Consider the following 17,163-nt stretch of genomic DNA (forward strand, 5'->3'; position numbering starts at 1 on the left):
GTTTCCTCCAGGTAGTCCGGTTTCCCCCCACAGTCTAAAAACATGATGAGGCTGATTGGAGTTGCTAAATTGCCCGTAGGTGTGCCTGTGTGAGTGAATGGTGTGTGAATGTGCCCTGCGATGGGTTGGCCCCCCATCCTGGGTTGTTCCCTGCCTCGTGCCCATTGCTTCCGGGATAGGCTCTGGACCCCCCGTGACCCAGGAGGATAAGTGGTTTGGAAAATGGATGGATGGATGGATATATATTGATTGCATGCACAGATCCTTGGGGAACCTGAAAAATGCTCCTCACAATATCAAAATAACAGGGGCCTTATCACTTTGTGGGGGACGTTTGGCTTGTCTCACATATAATGTAGCCTTCAGATGGAATAGCTTCTTAGATGCTTTTAAAAGCAAAACACCCTTGGATGTCTCCTGCCACTAGCATGTTGGCCATATCAATGTCCCAAGACCAGGCATCAAAATACCATTTGTGAAGGCCCAGTCCACAGTAAGCAGCCAGAGTGAATCCCGTTCCACATGTCCACGTCATGCTTCAGCTTTCCATTCACACACCTGAGAGGAAAGACATCTTCTATGCATAAAGCCAGGAATTCTGCCCTGCCACTTAGCAATGCAGCACAGAACTGTATATGCAATTGGCAGATGAAAATTTAACAGTTTTATGAATTGTGAAACCTATGACCAGTGATGCATTCATTGCTTACACCTGTTAATAAAAGAGTCCACCAGGGGGAGCCACTAAGTTGATGAAGTCTGCTATCACACAGCTGAAATGCACAAAAAAAAGAATTTTGTAAAATTATTATTATTTTGAAATGTGATTCTATACAATGTGGGGCATTAGAATTTGAATGTTAACCAGAGTATTAATGCAAAATTGCATCATACATTCACAGTCTTGATCTAGAAAACATTTTTACTTCATAAAGGATGGATGAAAGGACCTAATTTTTGAAGAGAAACAGTATCTTTTGATCCCCCAGGAACATCATGCAGAATGATTAAGTGCTGTAACACGGGTGTATTGCCAGTCCAAGCTACCTGAAAGTAGGTCTGGCTCCAGCTTTGAAAGCCTGGGTGGGCTACAGAATTATTGGGATTACATGATTATATTACCAGAGCACTCTTCATCTGCTCCAGTAGCTCAACAAGTAGAATATTGTGCTACCAATGCAAATTTGCAGGTTCAGAGTCCAGGAAACATACGCAAGTTGTAACTCTTCAGTTAGTCACCTTAGATAAAAGCATCGGGTGAGTAAATTTCCCGACAGGTAGGATTATACAGGTCAGAGGGAGATTTGACATTTAAGCAACTGAGCGTCTCAAAAAAGGCTGATTCCAGTGCTAGATCACTGCACAGTGCTGTTGCCCCAATTAAACAGGTCACCTTTGATCTGGAGCATCTGCTAACTACTTGAAAAACGCATGCATCCATTAACCAGAATTAGAACATTTATTTTGACCTCCATCTGTGTTCATATACCTCAAAACCAGCTTGAAAACAAATAGTCACTAGCATCCTTCAGTATTCCATTCATCCATCCATTTTCCAAACCGCTTATCCTACTGGGTTGTGGGGGGTCCCTATCCTGGAAGCAATGGGCACGAGGCAGGGAACAACCCAGGATGGGGGGCCAGCCCATCGCAGGGGACACTCACACACGCACACCTATGGGAAACTTAACAAGTCCAATTAGCCTCAGCATGTTCTTGGACTGTGGGGGGAAACCGGAGTACCCGGAGGAAACCCCACGACGACATGGGGAGAACATGCAAACTCCACACACATGTGACCCAGGCGGAGACTCGAACCTGGGTCCCAGAGGTGTGAGGCAACAGTGCTAACCACTGCACCACCATACCGTCCCCCTTCAGTATTTATGAAGTCTAAAGTGACTTACATAGCTTACAGTTTTTAGCTCAACCATGCTATTTATTTATGTCATGTACCGAGCTGGGGCAGTATTTTGTTGTCTCTTGAACTGGTAACCTACAGGTCATCAGCTCTATTGTAGGTGCAGTGACTCACTGGGTGTTCTCGTGCTGATGAACCCATCAAGTCACTGGATTCATACCTCTGCCAGGTGGATAAAGGGTCCAAATAGCTCACTCAGTGTGATCACAAACTGGGCAGACAGAGTCGTGGTCAGGCTGGCGAATCCCTTCATGTCAGCAGAAAAGGATGCTGAAGGACAGAGAGGAAGATTGCCATGGCAAAGCAACACACTATTTTGAAGCTGTTTACAGTAAATCATATTGTGTCCGTGTGCTAGCCTGGCTGTTTAGTGAACCTTACATCCATTAACTGATGAATGCAAATCTTGTGGAACTGCTGGGTCAGTACTTTGTTTTCTAAAGTGCTCATGTCCGCTATCATCTCCAAAGCAACAGAGCGAGGCAGGATAGATAGCAACAAGCGTTCCTGTGGAGCACAGGCATCCACATAGAGATATGAGTTACTTTCAAATGTGCTGCACCCCTTTATTTGACTTTTTAAAGCTGTAAACGTCTCTGTATATATCACGACAAATCATGGGCAGTATTCTAACACACTGGTTGCAAGGCAGTTATTAAACCACCCATTCCACATTTTTAACTGCACTCGTCCTGTTATCAGAGTGGATATGTAGTCATTCATCTCTTATTGCAGTCAGTAACGAATTTCACAATTTTTGGAAAAGCTTTCGCCAAAACCTCGCAATATTGCATGACAAAATGAATAGAGTTAATTACAGAGGAAATTATCACTGTACAAAATTTAAAACATAAGCACTTGCAAAATCATTCAAGCCCACTGCTCCAAGGGGAAATAAAATCCCAAGATACATAATGATTATGATTAAATTAATTCATTCTTGTTATATAATCCTTTTATTGGAGTGTAGATATTAGACCTGTGTGTCTAGTGAGCCAGGCAACCTCAGGAAATATACCTGTCTGTGATTCTCCCTCTTTAACTTGAGGTGACCTTCGATGTTGCCCCATGTTTCCAGGAAGGCCTGCCTCTGGGCACCGGCTGACAGGGAGTGGATGAACAGGCCTGCTGTTTTCATGCGCCATGTTTTGAGGAAGGCCTGCCTCTGGGCACCGGCTGACAGGGAGTGGATGAACAGGCCTGCTGTTTTCATGCGCCATGTTTTGAGGAAGGCCTGCCTCTGGGCACCGGCTGACAGGGAGTGGATGAACAGGCCTGCTGTTTTCATGCGCCATGTTTTGAGGAAGGCCTGCCTCTGGGCACCGGCTGACAGGGAGTAGATGAACAGGCCTGCTGTTTTCATGCCCATGTACAGAAGCCCTTTAGTAACAGCTGGGGAAGTGAGCACATGCTGTCTATAGATGGATACATCCATCCAAACTGTTTTTCTAGTGCAGCTTCATGGTTTTCAATACTGGACATACTTAATGTCCAACCAAATTATTCTTTAAAAAGACAGTTTACCTTAGACATGGGTACTGGATTTAATTCATTGCCATTTTGTGTGCTTAAAAAAGGCAAAATGCAAAAATAACCACTATATCACATTATTTTCTTATTCTTGCTATTTTAATAGTCAGAATCTGAATCAGTTTTAGGGGCGGCATGGTGGTGCAGTGGTTATCTTTACACTACCTTTACACTACCTTTAACATGAAGTATTATAACAGTTTCATACATAATTTTAATTTCAAGTAAAAATCATTTACTAAATAAAGTCATTGTAACAAGTCATAATCAGTAAAACTACATTACAAATAAGCAAAAAAACTAAAACATAAGCATTGAAAAATTCAGCTGAACTGGAACTACCAACAGCCACAAAATGCATTAATTCAAATTAAAATGCAGATCGATGTAATTAATGGTAAACCCTCTCTGGCTCAATTATTTCTTTTTTTAAACATTTGTACAGTAGGTTACAAAAACTGAGAATGCGCTTATATGATCCATCTAAACATCTTAATGCAACAACACACAACACAATTAGTAAACTAAACAAATGTTGGCTTCATAGATGTGCTTACCTCTCACACCTGTAATCCCGAGCATAAATCCATTGCTGCCACCCTTTCCTTGTTAAAGAAACAAAAAAAAAATGTAAGTTAATCAATATGAGAAGTGTAAGGTGTCACTTTCTTTAAAAGGGTGGCAAAATTGCCATAATTATTCAAATAATATGTCAGAAAAGAAATTGAAGTTAATGTTGAGTTTCCATTTCCTTTATCTCCATTTTCTTTCATCTTTCGACAGTCACCCGTATGAGATTTTCGTGGAGTACCATCGCTGTTACGCAATATTTATAATAATAAGGGAGTTGGAAAATGCATAAAGACAGAATTTCGTACAAGACCTCATCAAGATGTTTTCCAGGAAACTGGGACAGCTTCAATCTTAGCACCAGATGGTTGGAAAGCTCACTTAACCCTTATTTCAGAGGGAAGACAGGGACAATCTGAGAGAGATAATCCTGCAGGACAGGGGCACGCCCAAAGCCATGAGGAGTCAGCAGCTGAAGGAATGTCTCAAGACTTGCTTCCGTTTGAGAATCTATTGGCCTGATCTGAAGCGCGATGCTTAAATCTGCAATAAGCCTCCAGATGTCTGGGGCAAGCCTGGGAGATTTCAGGCTTTAAGTCTTTAAGATAACGATCATGTCATACAGAAGACAACACACACATGAAGATTACAGAAACAATACAAAACAATGCACTTGTATTTTGTATGTTCTTAAATATTAGAATTAATATTTCGCCCCCCGACGGCATCAAATACCAGCACATCCAATGACAAATCAGATCACATCTACACTTGCACATACAAGAATGGGCGCATACGAGGTTGAATGATCAATATCATTATTATATTGTTATCATTGGCCTACTATTAATGTTTTGTAGTTTTTGTCCTTTTAATGAATGTTATGTGTGTTATGGTTGTTTGTACTCTGCATTCCCCTACACTTTGTTTTCTCCATCCCACCTTTATTATTGTTTTTCTCTCCCCATGGTGATTAATGTCTGTTATTGTTATCATTGTTGTTTCTGTGTCCTCCTCCCCCCTTTTATTTCTGTATAATCACAGTAGTAGGGCGGGTGAGTTCGGATTGGACACACTGGAATTGAATATCCCTCCTGGACACCCCCCTGGTGAGATGTTCTGGGCATGTCCTAATGGGAGGAGGCCCCAGGGAATGCCCAGGACACGCTGGAGGGACTACGTCTCTCGGCTGGCCTGGGAACGTCTCGGGATTCCCCTGGAGGAGATGGATGAAGTGGCCGGGGAGAGGGAAGTCTGCATTTTCCCTTCTGAGACTGCTGCCCCTGACCTCGGATAAGAGGTAGATAACGGATGGAAGGATGTATGCAATGAATTTTGGTTGAAAACATGCATTATTAACCCTTTTAGATGTCTAAAAAAATTTGGTTATTTGTAACACAGGACTTACTGTGTTAAATACTTCATAAGTAAATATGCTTGTGTTCACATGAGATACTAATTTCCACAGTCAGATCCACATCCAAAGTGAAATGAAACCAATAATTTAATCTTTACGTCCTGAATTAAATATGCAATGCGGTTCGTTTTCTAATAAAGGATTAATACTGTATACTGGATGCTGACTTGACACCCTGAAACATTCTCATAGTGTAACAATGGTCAGAAATGTATACCGTGTTGTTTATTATTGTCAATGAGTTAATTTCACTATAACAACCTATTCCCTGCAGATTATGAATTGTGAAACTCAATGTTTTTGTATTAAAAACAACTTACTCAAAAGCCATAAATTATCCAAACATGTATTCAAACATTTACAGTTCTACAAAATACTTTACAAGAAAAAATACAAAAAAACTCTTATGTATTGGATATGCTTTCAGGTCATCCAACATATTTCTATTAGATTTACATAATACATAATCCGATTTACATGTATTAAATTGTCGGGCAACACTAAAAGCTGCATAATTTCTATTCCTCTCAGTAAATGAATGATAAATGGCTTTGCATTACTTCCAAATAACCAATCATCATAAACAAAATTCACATCTGCACCGATTGTCAGTGAATCCATTTGGTCACAATAATATTCATGTATCCTTATCTGACTCATGCCTGCGCTGTCTGACATATGAACCAAATTGGACTGATTGCATATAACGTGCCAGTTTTTAATACCAAACCATGCAGAGAGCTGTAGTCCTAAACCTACTTAACAGGATGAACTTCGACAAGAGGCACAGAGAAAAACCGAACTAACAATAGTTAAAATATTATTTCTGAAATGCTGAAATTAATGACAAGTAAAGGCTTGTCCAGCCACATGCTCTTGGTATCCAAGAGGAGTTTTTTTTTTTCTTTTCTTTTTTTACAAGCTTATTATTAATTTTAAAATGTTAATGTCAGGACCAGTTTTTTAAATTTTGGTTAGGAACTTTGAGAGAACTTTGTTGAGAAGGATCATACACAACAGTGAATAGAAAAGAAAAAAAAATCATCACAATAGCATTTTGAAAATGAATATCGACACACACAAGCTTAGTACTGTGTACATTAAGTACAACATATTTTTCAGAAAAATAAACAGATATATTACTAGATGCCTCCATGCCTTCATACAACATACAAACAATACCGTTATTATTATTATTAAGCTACTCGGTAACCATAATTACTGCTGAAAATAGGTCTGTTTATCTAAAGCATGTATTCCTTTTCAGATGTCATGGAATGACAAAAGGCAGATAAATTCCATCTAAGAACTGCACTGTATTATCATGCAATATAACCGCAATCATTATGGAACAAGGCAGAGGTCCACACTTACCACTAAGTCTGTAAGCATATTTGCAATTAATTGTGTTTCTGATCTTCAGTAAAAATAAGGACAGATAACAGAATAAATACCTAAATAAAAATGTATTATATACCTTACACCATGCGTTGGTTTAACAAAATGAACAAAAATTAAATAATTCAAAAAGAACAGCTATATATACTCACATGACTGAAATTAAATAACTCAATTCACATCATAAACATTATTGTAAACAGTACTTTAGAGCAGTGTATCCCATCCCGATCCTCATGGACCCCCAGAGAGTCCATGTTTTCGATCCCTCCCAGCCCCCTGCCACAGTCTACATTTTTGTTCTGTACCAGCTCTCGGTTGGAGCAAAAACATGTACCGTCTGGCAATCCCCAAGGATCGGGTTGGGAAACACTGCTCTAGAGTGGCACAAGAGCAGCAGAAGATCAACTCCTGCATTAGCTGTGAGAAAATCTCCTCTCCTCTCCTCTCACTCTCATTTTTTCTATCAGGGATTGATGAGTAGACTTCATCTTTATGCCTGGTAACTGGTTTGGGTCAGAACAGTTACGTTTCCTACTTGATGTTCTTCAGAAGTGAAGTACGAGCATTCACCACAGACTTAAAGGCATCCTCACTACCCGGAGCCATGCATTTGTCTGGGTGCAGCAATACAGCCAGCTTTCTGTACGCTTTGTTGATCTCCTCCCTGAAACACAAACCCACAGGATGTTGCGACTTAGCAAACCCCTGCCATTAAGACACACATAGACCATTATTGTTTTAAACTAAAATTGCCTGAAACCTCTCTCAGATATGAACAGGACGCGTTAGAATAAACAGGGCTGATCAGCTTGGGAGTTGGATACTAATGAGACACCCAAGCCCTGTAATCTTCTAATTCAGATGATTACCCCTATCAGTCCTGGCATCACCTACACCTCCAGCAGCAATGCATTCTGGGAGCTACTTATGATTAGCGTGCTTCAGACAGGGAAAATGCATGCATGTATAACAATACTGCAGTACATAATAAGGTACAGGCATCGCTGAAATTACAAGCACTAGAATTAGTAGCACCATTTAGAATTTAAACTATTTTTCAGGGTGGTGTCTGAAAAACAAAGAAAGATGTTTAATTGCGCCACATATTTAGGCATGTGTGTGCATATATTAAAATCAGTGATTCTCAACTGGAGTAGCCTCGCAACCAGCATTATTCCTCTGTCATTAAGTCATGACCCCAAGCATTTTGTTTGTATTTACTGTAAAACAAAAGTAAAACAAACAAACAAAAAAGATTTGTTTGTACAATTGAGATAAATTTTTTTAACCACACAATCCATAACCCAAAGAACGTGGTTATGCAACCCACTTTTGGGCTGCAACCCACTAGCGGAGAACCACCTTATGAGACTATACAATAACAATGGCAGACAAAAGTCAGTAGTTATTCTCTTTGGTAATGATTTCAGTTTAAGTATCTACCCATGTTCAATTAATTTTTGCTCTGAACATATAACCAGAGGTGGAAAGTTCAGGTCTACAAAATACAAATCCAGACGACGGTTTTGTTTCAACCAACAACTTCAATACTCTGTCACTGATTCTTTATGCACAACTGGTTGGTTGAATCAAAATCTCGGTCTGGATTTGAATTTTCTGGACCTGAACTTTCCAACTATACCTATAACTCAGACCCTGTACAGAATCCAGTCATACAAGTCAACTACATGTAACTATAAGATGTATATCCTTATAAGATAAGGGTTTGTATCAACCTCTTGAAGCGAGTTCCCTGCTGTGTTCTGGAGATACAGAACACACAAAAGGGGACTTTCCCCGGCCTCTTACTCACTTGGTGGCACCGGGCTTGACCCCAAGCATATCCCAGCTGTCTTTGCTACTACGGATCCTGCGGATGGTATCAGCCTGCTCCCTGGTGAAGCCCAGGCTGGCCTCCATTACAGGCCGTTTGCCCCCATTCTCACACATGTCTGTGATAGAAGAAAAGAAGGCCTAGAGAAGACAATAAAAAGAGTAAGAATAAGAATATTCAAACATCAAGCTTGAGGATTCCCTTAGATTGTTATTAAAACTACCTATTACAATAGCTGAGCATTCAAATTTATAAGTGACTGACTAAACATTAATTACAAATGACATAATCACATTCTTGTGTGCGCTCTCATGCATGCACACATACACACACACACACACACACACATACACGTTGGGTAAACATGTGTTTATGGGGACCGCTCATTCATTTCCATGGGAAAAATGCTAACGCTAACTATGATAACCTTAACCCCTACCCAGCCCTAACCATTAACCATAAGTAACCAAGCAAAATACAAGAGTTTTTGTATTTTAAGACTTTGCATTGCAGTCACAGATTTTTATTAAACTGAGTTTTCTCATATGGGAAAAAAATCGGTATTCATCACGTTGTGGGGACATTGTGTCCCCAAAGGCAAGGTATACCTGCTCACACACACACACACACACACACACACACACACACACACCTGTACTCATATCTTTATGGAGACCATCCATTCCTTTCTATGAGCAGGACCGTAATCCCAACAATGACAACCTTAAGCCCCATCCAGCCCAAACCTTAATCATATTTAAATAAACAAAATATAAGGCTTTTGGCATTTTTAATTTTTTGATTGCAGTGACAGATTTTTATGAAATTGAATTTCCCCTCGTCGGGATGGAAAAATGGTTGTCAAAGAATAATGCCAAAATAATTTTTTTTTTTATCACATTGTGGGGACATTTGATGAACACACACACACTCACGCACGCACACACACACACACACACACACACACCATGAAAGCTGTACACAGACAGCTGCCTTCCTACTGGATTATGCAAGGTTGGAAAAAATAATGGAAACATCACATGGAAAAAAAAAACTTTGAAATAACTAAATCAATTACAAACGCAGTTATTAAAGTGAGTCATATTGGGCTGAACGGCAATTAACAGTATCTGTCAGCTATAAAAGAGGTTTGGAAATTAGCACTTTGATATGCAAATCCCGAGCAGAGTTCCAAAGACGTCAAAGAGTTGGTGCTTGAGCTGCAGGTGCATCAGTTATAAAAACCGCACAACTATTTAACGTGTCAAAGGGAAAAGTCAAACATCACGACGACATAATGCCAAACGCAAAAGTCGAAGAGTGCCCCTACTCCGCATTATTATATCTTTCATAGTAATATTGTCTAGCGTTTCCCGTGTTTTGTCCACCCCGTGTATAATCCCATCATTACTGGAATTAAACCACACACACTTACGAATACATTTATCTGCCATTAGGGAAACATTGACACATCAAAAAAATTGTTTTTAACACTTCCCTTACATTGAATCTGTAACGCATGTTCCTGTTACAGAGTGTATTACATGAAGGTTTTTTTAATGACTGATTTAACAAGTTTCTACCCAAAGTTAAATGTGTTGCGCTACCTATTCTGTCTATCTAAGCCATTTTTTTTGTGCTGTGTGCCAAATGACCCAGTTCATGAAACGCAAATACCAATATTGCTAAAAATTAATATGGTGCTGCGGATGCTACTCTTTCTATGCAGTACTCTACATTTCACTGGGTAATGTAAAGGGATATAACAAACTTACACTCTATGAGACATGAGCTACTAATTTTAGAGAATTGCAAAAAAGGTGCTTCAATATTCTTATAGAATTTTGTCTTCTCTTCAGAAAATACCTTCAGCCATTAAAAATAGGTATTTTGAAATGATGTATTGTTTGTTATTTTCACACATCTGATCATGCTCTCCTTTGACAAAGACACACACACACACACACACACACACACACACACACACACACACACAATCAGGTACAACTGAGAGCAAAGCTATTTATCTGGTGCCACTGAAACATGTCAGGGAGTTAAGAGCCTAACAGACATGTAACAATTCTGCCAAGGATGGGACTCAAACTAGCGACCTTCTAATCACAGGCACAGAGGCCTAACCTGCTGAGCCGCACTGCGGCCTGCAAAGACAATACAAGATAAATGCATAAACAGGTTTGGATTCAACATTAGCAGGGATCGAATCAGCCATAAACCCCCCACCCGCCTAAACACACAATCCCACAACATTGACAGGACCCTAACATCCATACTATTTGTTGAAGGCAGACACGCATTTTGCTACCGATCTGTACACCTGAAATCTACCTGGAACATCTCATTGATGCCCTCTCCACTCTGTGCTGAGGTCTCAAAGTAGAAGAATCCCCTGCTCTCTGCCCACAGTCGGCCCTCGCTCTCATCCACCACTCGTCGCTTTGCCAGATCCACCTGTGAAAACGACATAACTTATGATCCTGCTACTCTGCCATGAGGAACAATGGAGCATTATAGGGAAGCCTCATGAAAGGCAAAATGCAATAAGACACATAAGAACATGCAATATAAGAGAGAACCACCTGTTACTGTAAAAACAAAGGGCAGTGATCTTTGCTTAATCAAACAGACTGAGGATTTAAGTACTAGATACAATACACTGTTATTCTAAGACTTTACCATTACTCAGGAATTTTCTACTTGTTTTTGGTATTTGTTCCTCCTGCTTGCTCTTCTAACCATTGACCTTCTCTTTCATCTCACACTGTCAATAAGGTGCAATCTACAGGCATTAGAGAGACAATGGACAATGGAGAACCTTATTAGCGCACACTACAAAGACGATGTTCTCCATGTTCGTTTGAGAGCCAATCTCCTGCTTCATTTCATCCAGCCAGCCATCCAGGGAGTCAAAGCTCTCCTTCAGCCCCACGTCGTACACCAGGATGACTCCCTGGGAGTCCTTGTAAAATTCATTCCGTACCTGCGGGACCAATGTCGAGGAACAAAACGGATTCAGGGACATTTTAAAAACAGGACATTTTGGCGGACATTCCAAGACTTTCAAGTCAAAGACAAGATCACAGCCAAGGAGTCAGTACTGGGGAGGGGTTGACAAAGGCCATAATTATAATATATATTAGGGGGGTCCAATAACATGCTGAGGCTAATTGGAGTTGATAAACTGCCCGTAGGTGTGCATGTGTGAGTGAATGGTGTGAGTGTGCCCTGCGATGGGCTGGCCCCCCATCCTGGGTTGTTCCCTGCCTCGTGCCCATTGCTTCCGGGATAGGCTCCGGACCCCTCGCAACCCAGTAGGATAAGCGGTTTGGAAAATGGATGGATGGATAGCCTATTAACTAAGACAGCATGTCTCATCGTGTACACTATACATTATTTCATTCTTAGATATGCAGTGTTCTTAAATTTTAAACATTTTATTAATTTACCTTTTTGTGTAAAACGATGTGCAATTTTTTTGAGAAAGCAGTAAAATCACACCGCCGACTCAGGGATGTGAACCAGCACCCTTCTGATCTTAGGCATAGCCTCCCAGCACACAGAGGCACATACCTTTAGTGAATTAATATCAGACATATCCTGTAAATTCAAGTCACCTTCACCTTTTTTTTTACAAGCAAGTCTACATAAAAATAACCCAGAATAATAAAGGTAAAAATTGTCTAATGGGCTGGTGATATCTCACGGGAAAAATATGACCAAAAGACAGCCGATATCAGCTTCATAGCGCTGCTTAAGGCGGTAACAACGTATCATGGCAACCTTGTGAACAATGCCAGGCAATAAAACAGTAACATCCTGAGACTGACCTCATAAAAGAAGGGGTGCCCTGCCATGTCAAAAATATTGACTTTCATCTCACGGTCCCGAACTTGAACTCTGATTAATTGAGAGAGAGATAAAAAAAAAGAGTAATTGAATCATGACAAATAAGTGGTTATGCACTGTAATAGATCAACTGCATGGCTTGATTTCATTTTGACTACATCATAATACAATCCGTAGCAATAAATTAAAAAATGTTCCTAGATTCCGACTGATCGAACAAAGAATATGGATTTTGAGATAATATTTATTAAATTAAAAATTTAACTGTTACTTCATTTAGTTATAAATGTAAAAGTATCTATTATGGATTTCAATAATATGGGTGGTAAACGTATAGAATACCCAAAGAAAGAATTAGCAATGATCATGCCAGTGTCACTTCAAAAAGTTTAAACGGACAACATAAATTTAGACCCTTCTTTTTTTATATTGCAGCAGTTTATAAAATGAGACTTACTTTGTAACACCGTAGTCTATGCCGATTGTGGCGAGGTATTTAGGTACGAACCTCTTTTCACAGTACCGTTTAATAATGCAACTCTGCAAAGACAGCAAAACATTTATATCATATTACCAATAAAAAGCAGTTTTATATTCCTGCAGATCTGGCGACATTGGTTACTGTAAGACAGCTTTACCTTTCCCACCTCTGCATTTCCCAAGCTGATGACTTTCACACGGAGGGATTTAGTTTCCCGTCTCTTCTGTAAATTGGTCTCCATGGCGCTATTAGACACGTTTGACAGAAACTACGGGAAACTAGCTTAGCTGAACAGCTCGCCGACTAACCAGATTTAACTAGGAAGGGAAGCAGCCATCTAGCCAGCCCAAATAGCGCTCTGTGTCTGTGAAATGTTAAATGACTCGCTAACGTTACCCATTAAACGGTTTCATTGCAGCCGGCTACATTGTCAGTAACAGCAGCGTTAGCAATTCCTCTCCGTTTATGTTTTCATCCGCTCTCCCCTTTTGCATCTCCCGATTCACTAAAGCAGATTCAACACAAATACTTATAAGTAACGATAACCATTTCCTCTTTTTATCAAAATAAGCACACAAATATCCTTAGATTTCTTCCTCCCACCAAAATATATAAGATCACATTGTTTATTATGTTTATTATGATAAATATAATAGCAATTACGCAGTGGATATCACAGATTCGTCACTAGCGCAAGTTGAACCCCTAATAAAGAGAAATAAATAAACCCAAACAACTCATATTATTCTACTTTTAAAAACTAAAGAAAACAAACTAATAAGGCTAGAATGACACACGAGACCAGTAGAATCTATAACTCCCATCTTTTTTACAGCAAATATTTACAGTCGTTGGCGACACCATCTACGGAGGGCACCAAAGAGCATCCGAGGTTAAGAGAAAATGTAAACATTTATTAAATGGCTTTATTATAGCCTGTTGTCTTTTAGATTTGCTACAATCTACAAGTCTGGATAATCTGCAACATATCTGCAACATACACCTCCCATACTTCCATACGGATCATTTTCTGCTTGTCCTTCTTAGAAAGTTGTCATGTTTTTGTGAGTGGTAGGTCTGCCCCCTGCTGGTGACTTAAATATTTTAATAAGTCGATATTTTAATAAGTCGTATTTCTAGAACACAATTGTTTGTATGTCTATTTGTATTTCTGCACCTATAACTACTTATTCAGTACAGGGTTGCACTGAGTCTGAATACTATCATAGGATGCCCAGGGCGCGCCCTGTGAATGCCACTCTAGATCATCGCAGGGCACAGCCTCACGCATTACGGGCAATTTATTGATAAGCGTTCATTTTGCCGCATGTTTTTGGACTACAGGTGGAAGATTCTATTATTGCTACACCGAAATATTTTTATACAAACACCATGCTTCAAAATAATTATAGTTATGATAATTTTAATTATTCATTTAATTATTCTATACCCGTGTATTGTATCTATCCAAGGCAGCTGGCAGATTATGAAATTCTACGAGTTAAGTTGTTCGATATTCTCATGAAATACTTTTTTTGAAACAATGCTGGAATATATATTAGTTCTCACATTTTTTTTTTTTTTTACTGTAGGCCTATCTTGTATTAATATTTGAGTTTTCGTATCAGTGCCTGTCTTAAATATTGTTCACCCATCAGGGTGTCCCTGCCTTAATTGCGCCCTCTACTGCCTGGGACAGGTGCAGACCGCTCCCACACAACAGTGTATTGCAGTGGTTCTCAAACTCGGTTCTCGGGACCCACTGTCCTGCTTGTTTTCCCGAGGACAAAGTTTGAGTACCACTGGATAAGAGGTTGGAAGATGAATGTGTGGCTGGTTTGTTTTGTGGGCAAAACCTTATTTTGGTATTCCCTCACGGTTCTCATAAACGTCATAAAAAAATTAACATCTGTTTCTTTGATGATGCAAATTTTTCCCATGGACCGCTTGTTTACAAATTCCGCGGCTTTTTAAAACGAGCTGTTAGCGGTACATCACCCCCGGGAGTCTAAATGTGCTGAGAACCAAAGCTCGTGCTGATTCTTCACTGTGAATCGATAATGAACCGGGCTATCGCAGGCTTGTTCCCCCAGCCGGAGTGAGAGCTCAGCAGAGAGAGAGAGAGCGAAAGAAAGAGAGCGAGGGGGAGGGGGGGGCACTAGCTGTGTGAGGGGCCTGTCTGTCAACGCTGACGCCGCTGTTCCCAAATACTCCCTGTTGTTTTCATTATTGAGTTCTACTGACTGAAGGTCACTCCGGGGATCTCCTCGGACCAAATGCAAACAGCACAGCAGGCTTCAAGCTGCTGGGTGAGTTCTGGTCCCGAGAGGATGGTTGAGCATCCCGGTTGCCAGTGTGTACTGGAGAGATGCCCATGTTCACCCTGCTGGGCTCTCGCAGGCTGGTGCTAGACTGTAGCAATCTGGTGGACCGTTGTGTTGGCATCGGTGAGCGACCCGACACACTAATCTTGTTTTTCCCATGCTCTAGCAAACCGCACAGTTAAGGCAGGAGCATAAGCAAACAAGAGAGCTATGTAGAAGGCGGACTGTCCAGTTTGGATACAGAATATTAACAGTTTTGCGGTTTATATCTAATACATGTGTTTAAATAGTGTTTCCCAGCTAACATTTAACGTTGGCCCAACGTTGGTAGAATGTCGGACATAACGACGGCCCAAGTAGTGATAAGCAAATGTGTGCAATTCCCTGTGGCCAACGTAAAACCAACGTCCCACGGACATTATGGGGACCATGTGCCAACCTACTTTCAATGTCTGGGTTACGTCAACTCAACGTCTGCAGCTAACGTAAAATGCACGTTGTGCCAACCTCAATTGCCAATTAAAGAGTTCATCATAGGTCAACATGCAAACTCGCAAAGGATTATTTAGACACTTAATTATATTGCTATTATCAAGGCGTGTCTAATAAATAAACTTGATCCTGTTGAAAGTTTTCGTCAGCTTACCGACAGACGTTCATCGCGTCTGTAACCCAGGTTACAAATATTGTAAATAATAAAATAAATAAATAGTTAGTAAATAATTAACTATAAGATAAGACATAAAACAAAGATTTGTAAAATAGTGTAATTTACACGTGAAAACATTTACATATAAAAAAACAGCTGCCATGGTTGTGGTATACTGTACATTCTGGACGTTGGCTGCACGTCCGGACAACGTCCGGGACTGACCATGAGTTAGTCAATACCCGACGTTGTCAGGACATGAAGCCAACGAAGAAAAGGGATTGTTATGGAATCCTTTAAACTTTTTCTGTGGAGGTATAGGTTGTACAGTTCATCTTGATCTGAAAAGAAATCTGTATAAATTCGATCTTGGACATAGAGTAAAGGTCTATGAGACGTCTGCCAGAAGTTACGCCGACGAAAAATTTGGACGACATCAAGTGTATTTCATAGATTCAGAAAGAAAGGAAATTAGCGTATTAAAAGGCAGTTAGTGTATCTAACAAACAATAATATCCAAAAATCTTATTTTCATTATGTAGACCATTATGTTGGCCAGACGTTGCGTCGACGTCCGCTTTTGACCATCGACATAACGACCAACAGTCGACGTCGGCCCAACGAACCAATGCTAGCTGGGTTAGTACAGTAGCACGAATCGAATAAAGGAAATAAAGAAAATAAAAATAAGGATCTAAAATATAATAATAAAAAATACATAATGTATATTCTACCCAACTTACATATAAAACATTTGATCAGCTCTTGTGCTTAAGATATAGTTATATCCTTTAAAAAATTCAACTTAATCCACAATACTGTCATCAGATTACTATCTCAGAATAATAAATCGCACAATCGGGCTGTATTCCCATAAAGCCTCAGGTGACGTTGGCATTATGAGAGATGCGCTTCTGTGACGAGCCACTTCGATGTTCTCTTGTGTCATCATTATAAACTGTACCCGGAACTGTGTCCATCGGATCCATTTTAACAATTAGATTAACTAAGCTGTCTAAGAGTTATTGAGAAATGTAATATAATTAATGCAAACTGGAAAATGTGATTAAACCATTGGGGAATTAGTTAATTATTAGAGAAGCATATTCAGTTCAAAGTAGGGGAGCTGAAATTAGACAGCGGCACGCAGTGTTGTGATTTTTGGCTAGAGC

The 17,163-nt window shown here is 40.0% G+C and overlaps 1 protein-coding gene across 1 annotated transcript; it reads right to left on the reverse strand.

The window, feature by feature from the left end:
- Window positions 1–5,768: 5,768 nt before the first annotated feature.
- On the reverse strand, window positions 5,769–13,988 carry LOC125708074 (dnaJ homolog subfamily C member 27-like). The gene is made up of 7 exons (XM_048975585.1): window positions 13,176–13,988; window positions 12,995–13,077; window positions 12,519–12,588; window positions 11,507–11,671; window positions 11,020–11,142; window positions 8,653–8,813; window positions 5,769–7,503 (listed from the first exon to the last, which is right to left on the reverse strand). The coding sequence occupies exons 1-7, from the start codon at window positions 13,257–13,259 to the stop codon at window positions 7,371–7,373; spliced, it is 819 nt and encodes a 272-aa protein (XP_048831542.1). The 5' UTR covers window positions 13,260–13,988; the 3' UTR covers window positions 5,769–7,370.
- Window positions 13,989–17,163: the final 3,175 nt, after the last annotated feature.

The sequence above is a fragment of the Brienomyrus brachyistius genome, chromosome 14, assembly GCF_023856365.1.
Source record: "Brienomyrus brachyistius isolate T26 chromosome 14, BBRACH_0.4, whole genome shotgun sequence".
Classification (NCBI taxonomy): domain Eukaryota; kingdom Metazoa; phylum Chordata; class Actinopteri; order Osteoglossiformes; family Mormyridae; genus Brienomyrus; species Brienomyrus brachyistius.

Excerpts from the sequence above, each read along its gene's own strand:
- LOC125708074 (XM_048975585.1), bottom strand. The coding sequence starts at position 13,259 with ATGGAGACCAATTTACAGAAGAGACGGGAAACTAAATCCCTCCGTGTG. Across the intron at positions 11,672-12,518 it reads GGCACCCCTTCTTTTATGAG|GTACGGAATGAATTTTACAA; the intron begins GTCAGTCTCAGG and ends TTGGTCCCGCAG. Across the intron at positions 7,504-8,652 it reads GTCAAGCCCGGTGCCACCAA|GGAGGAGATCAACAAAGCGT; the intron begins GTGAGTAAGAGG and ends TTTGTGTTTCAG.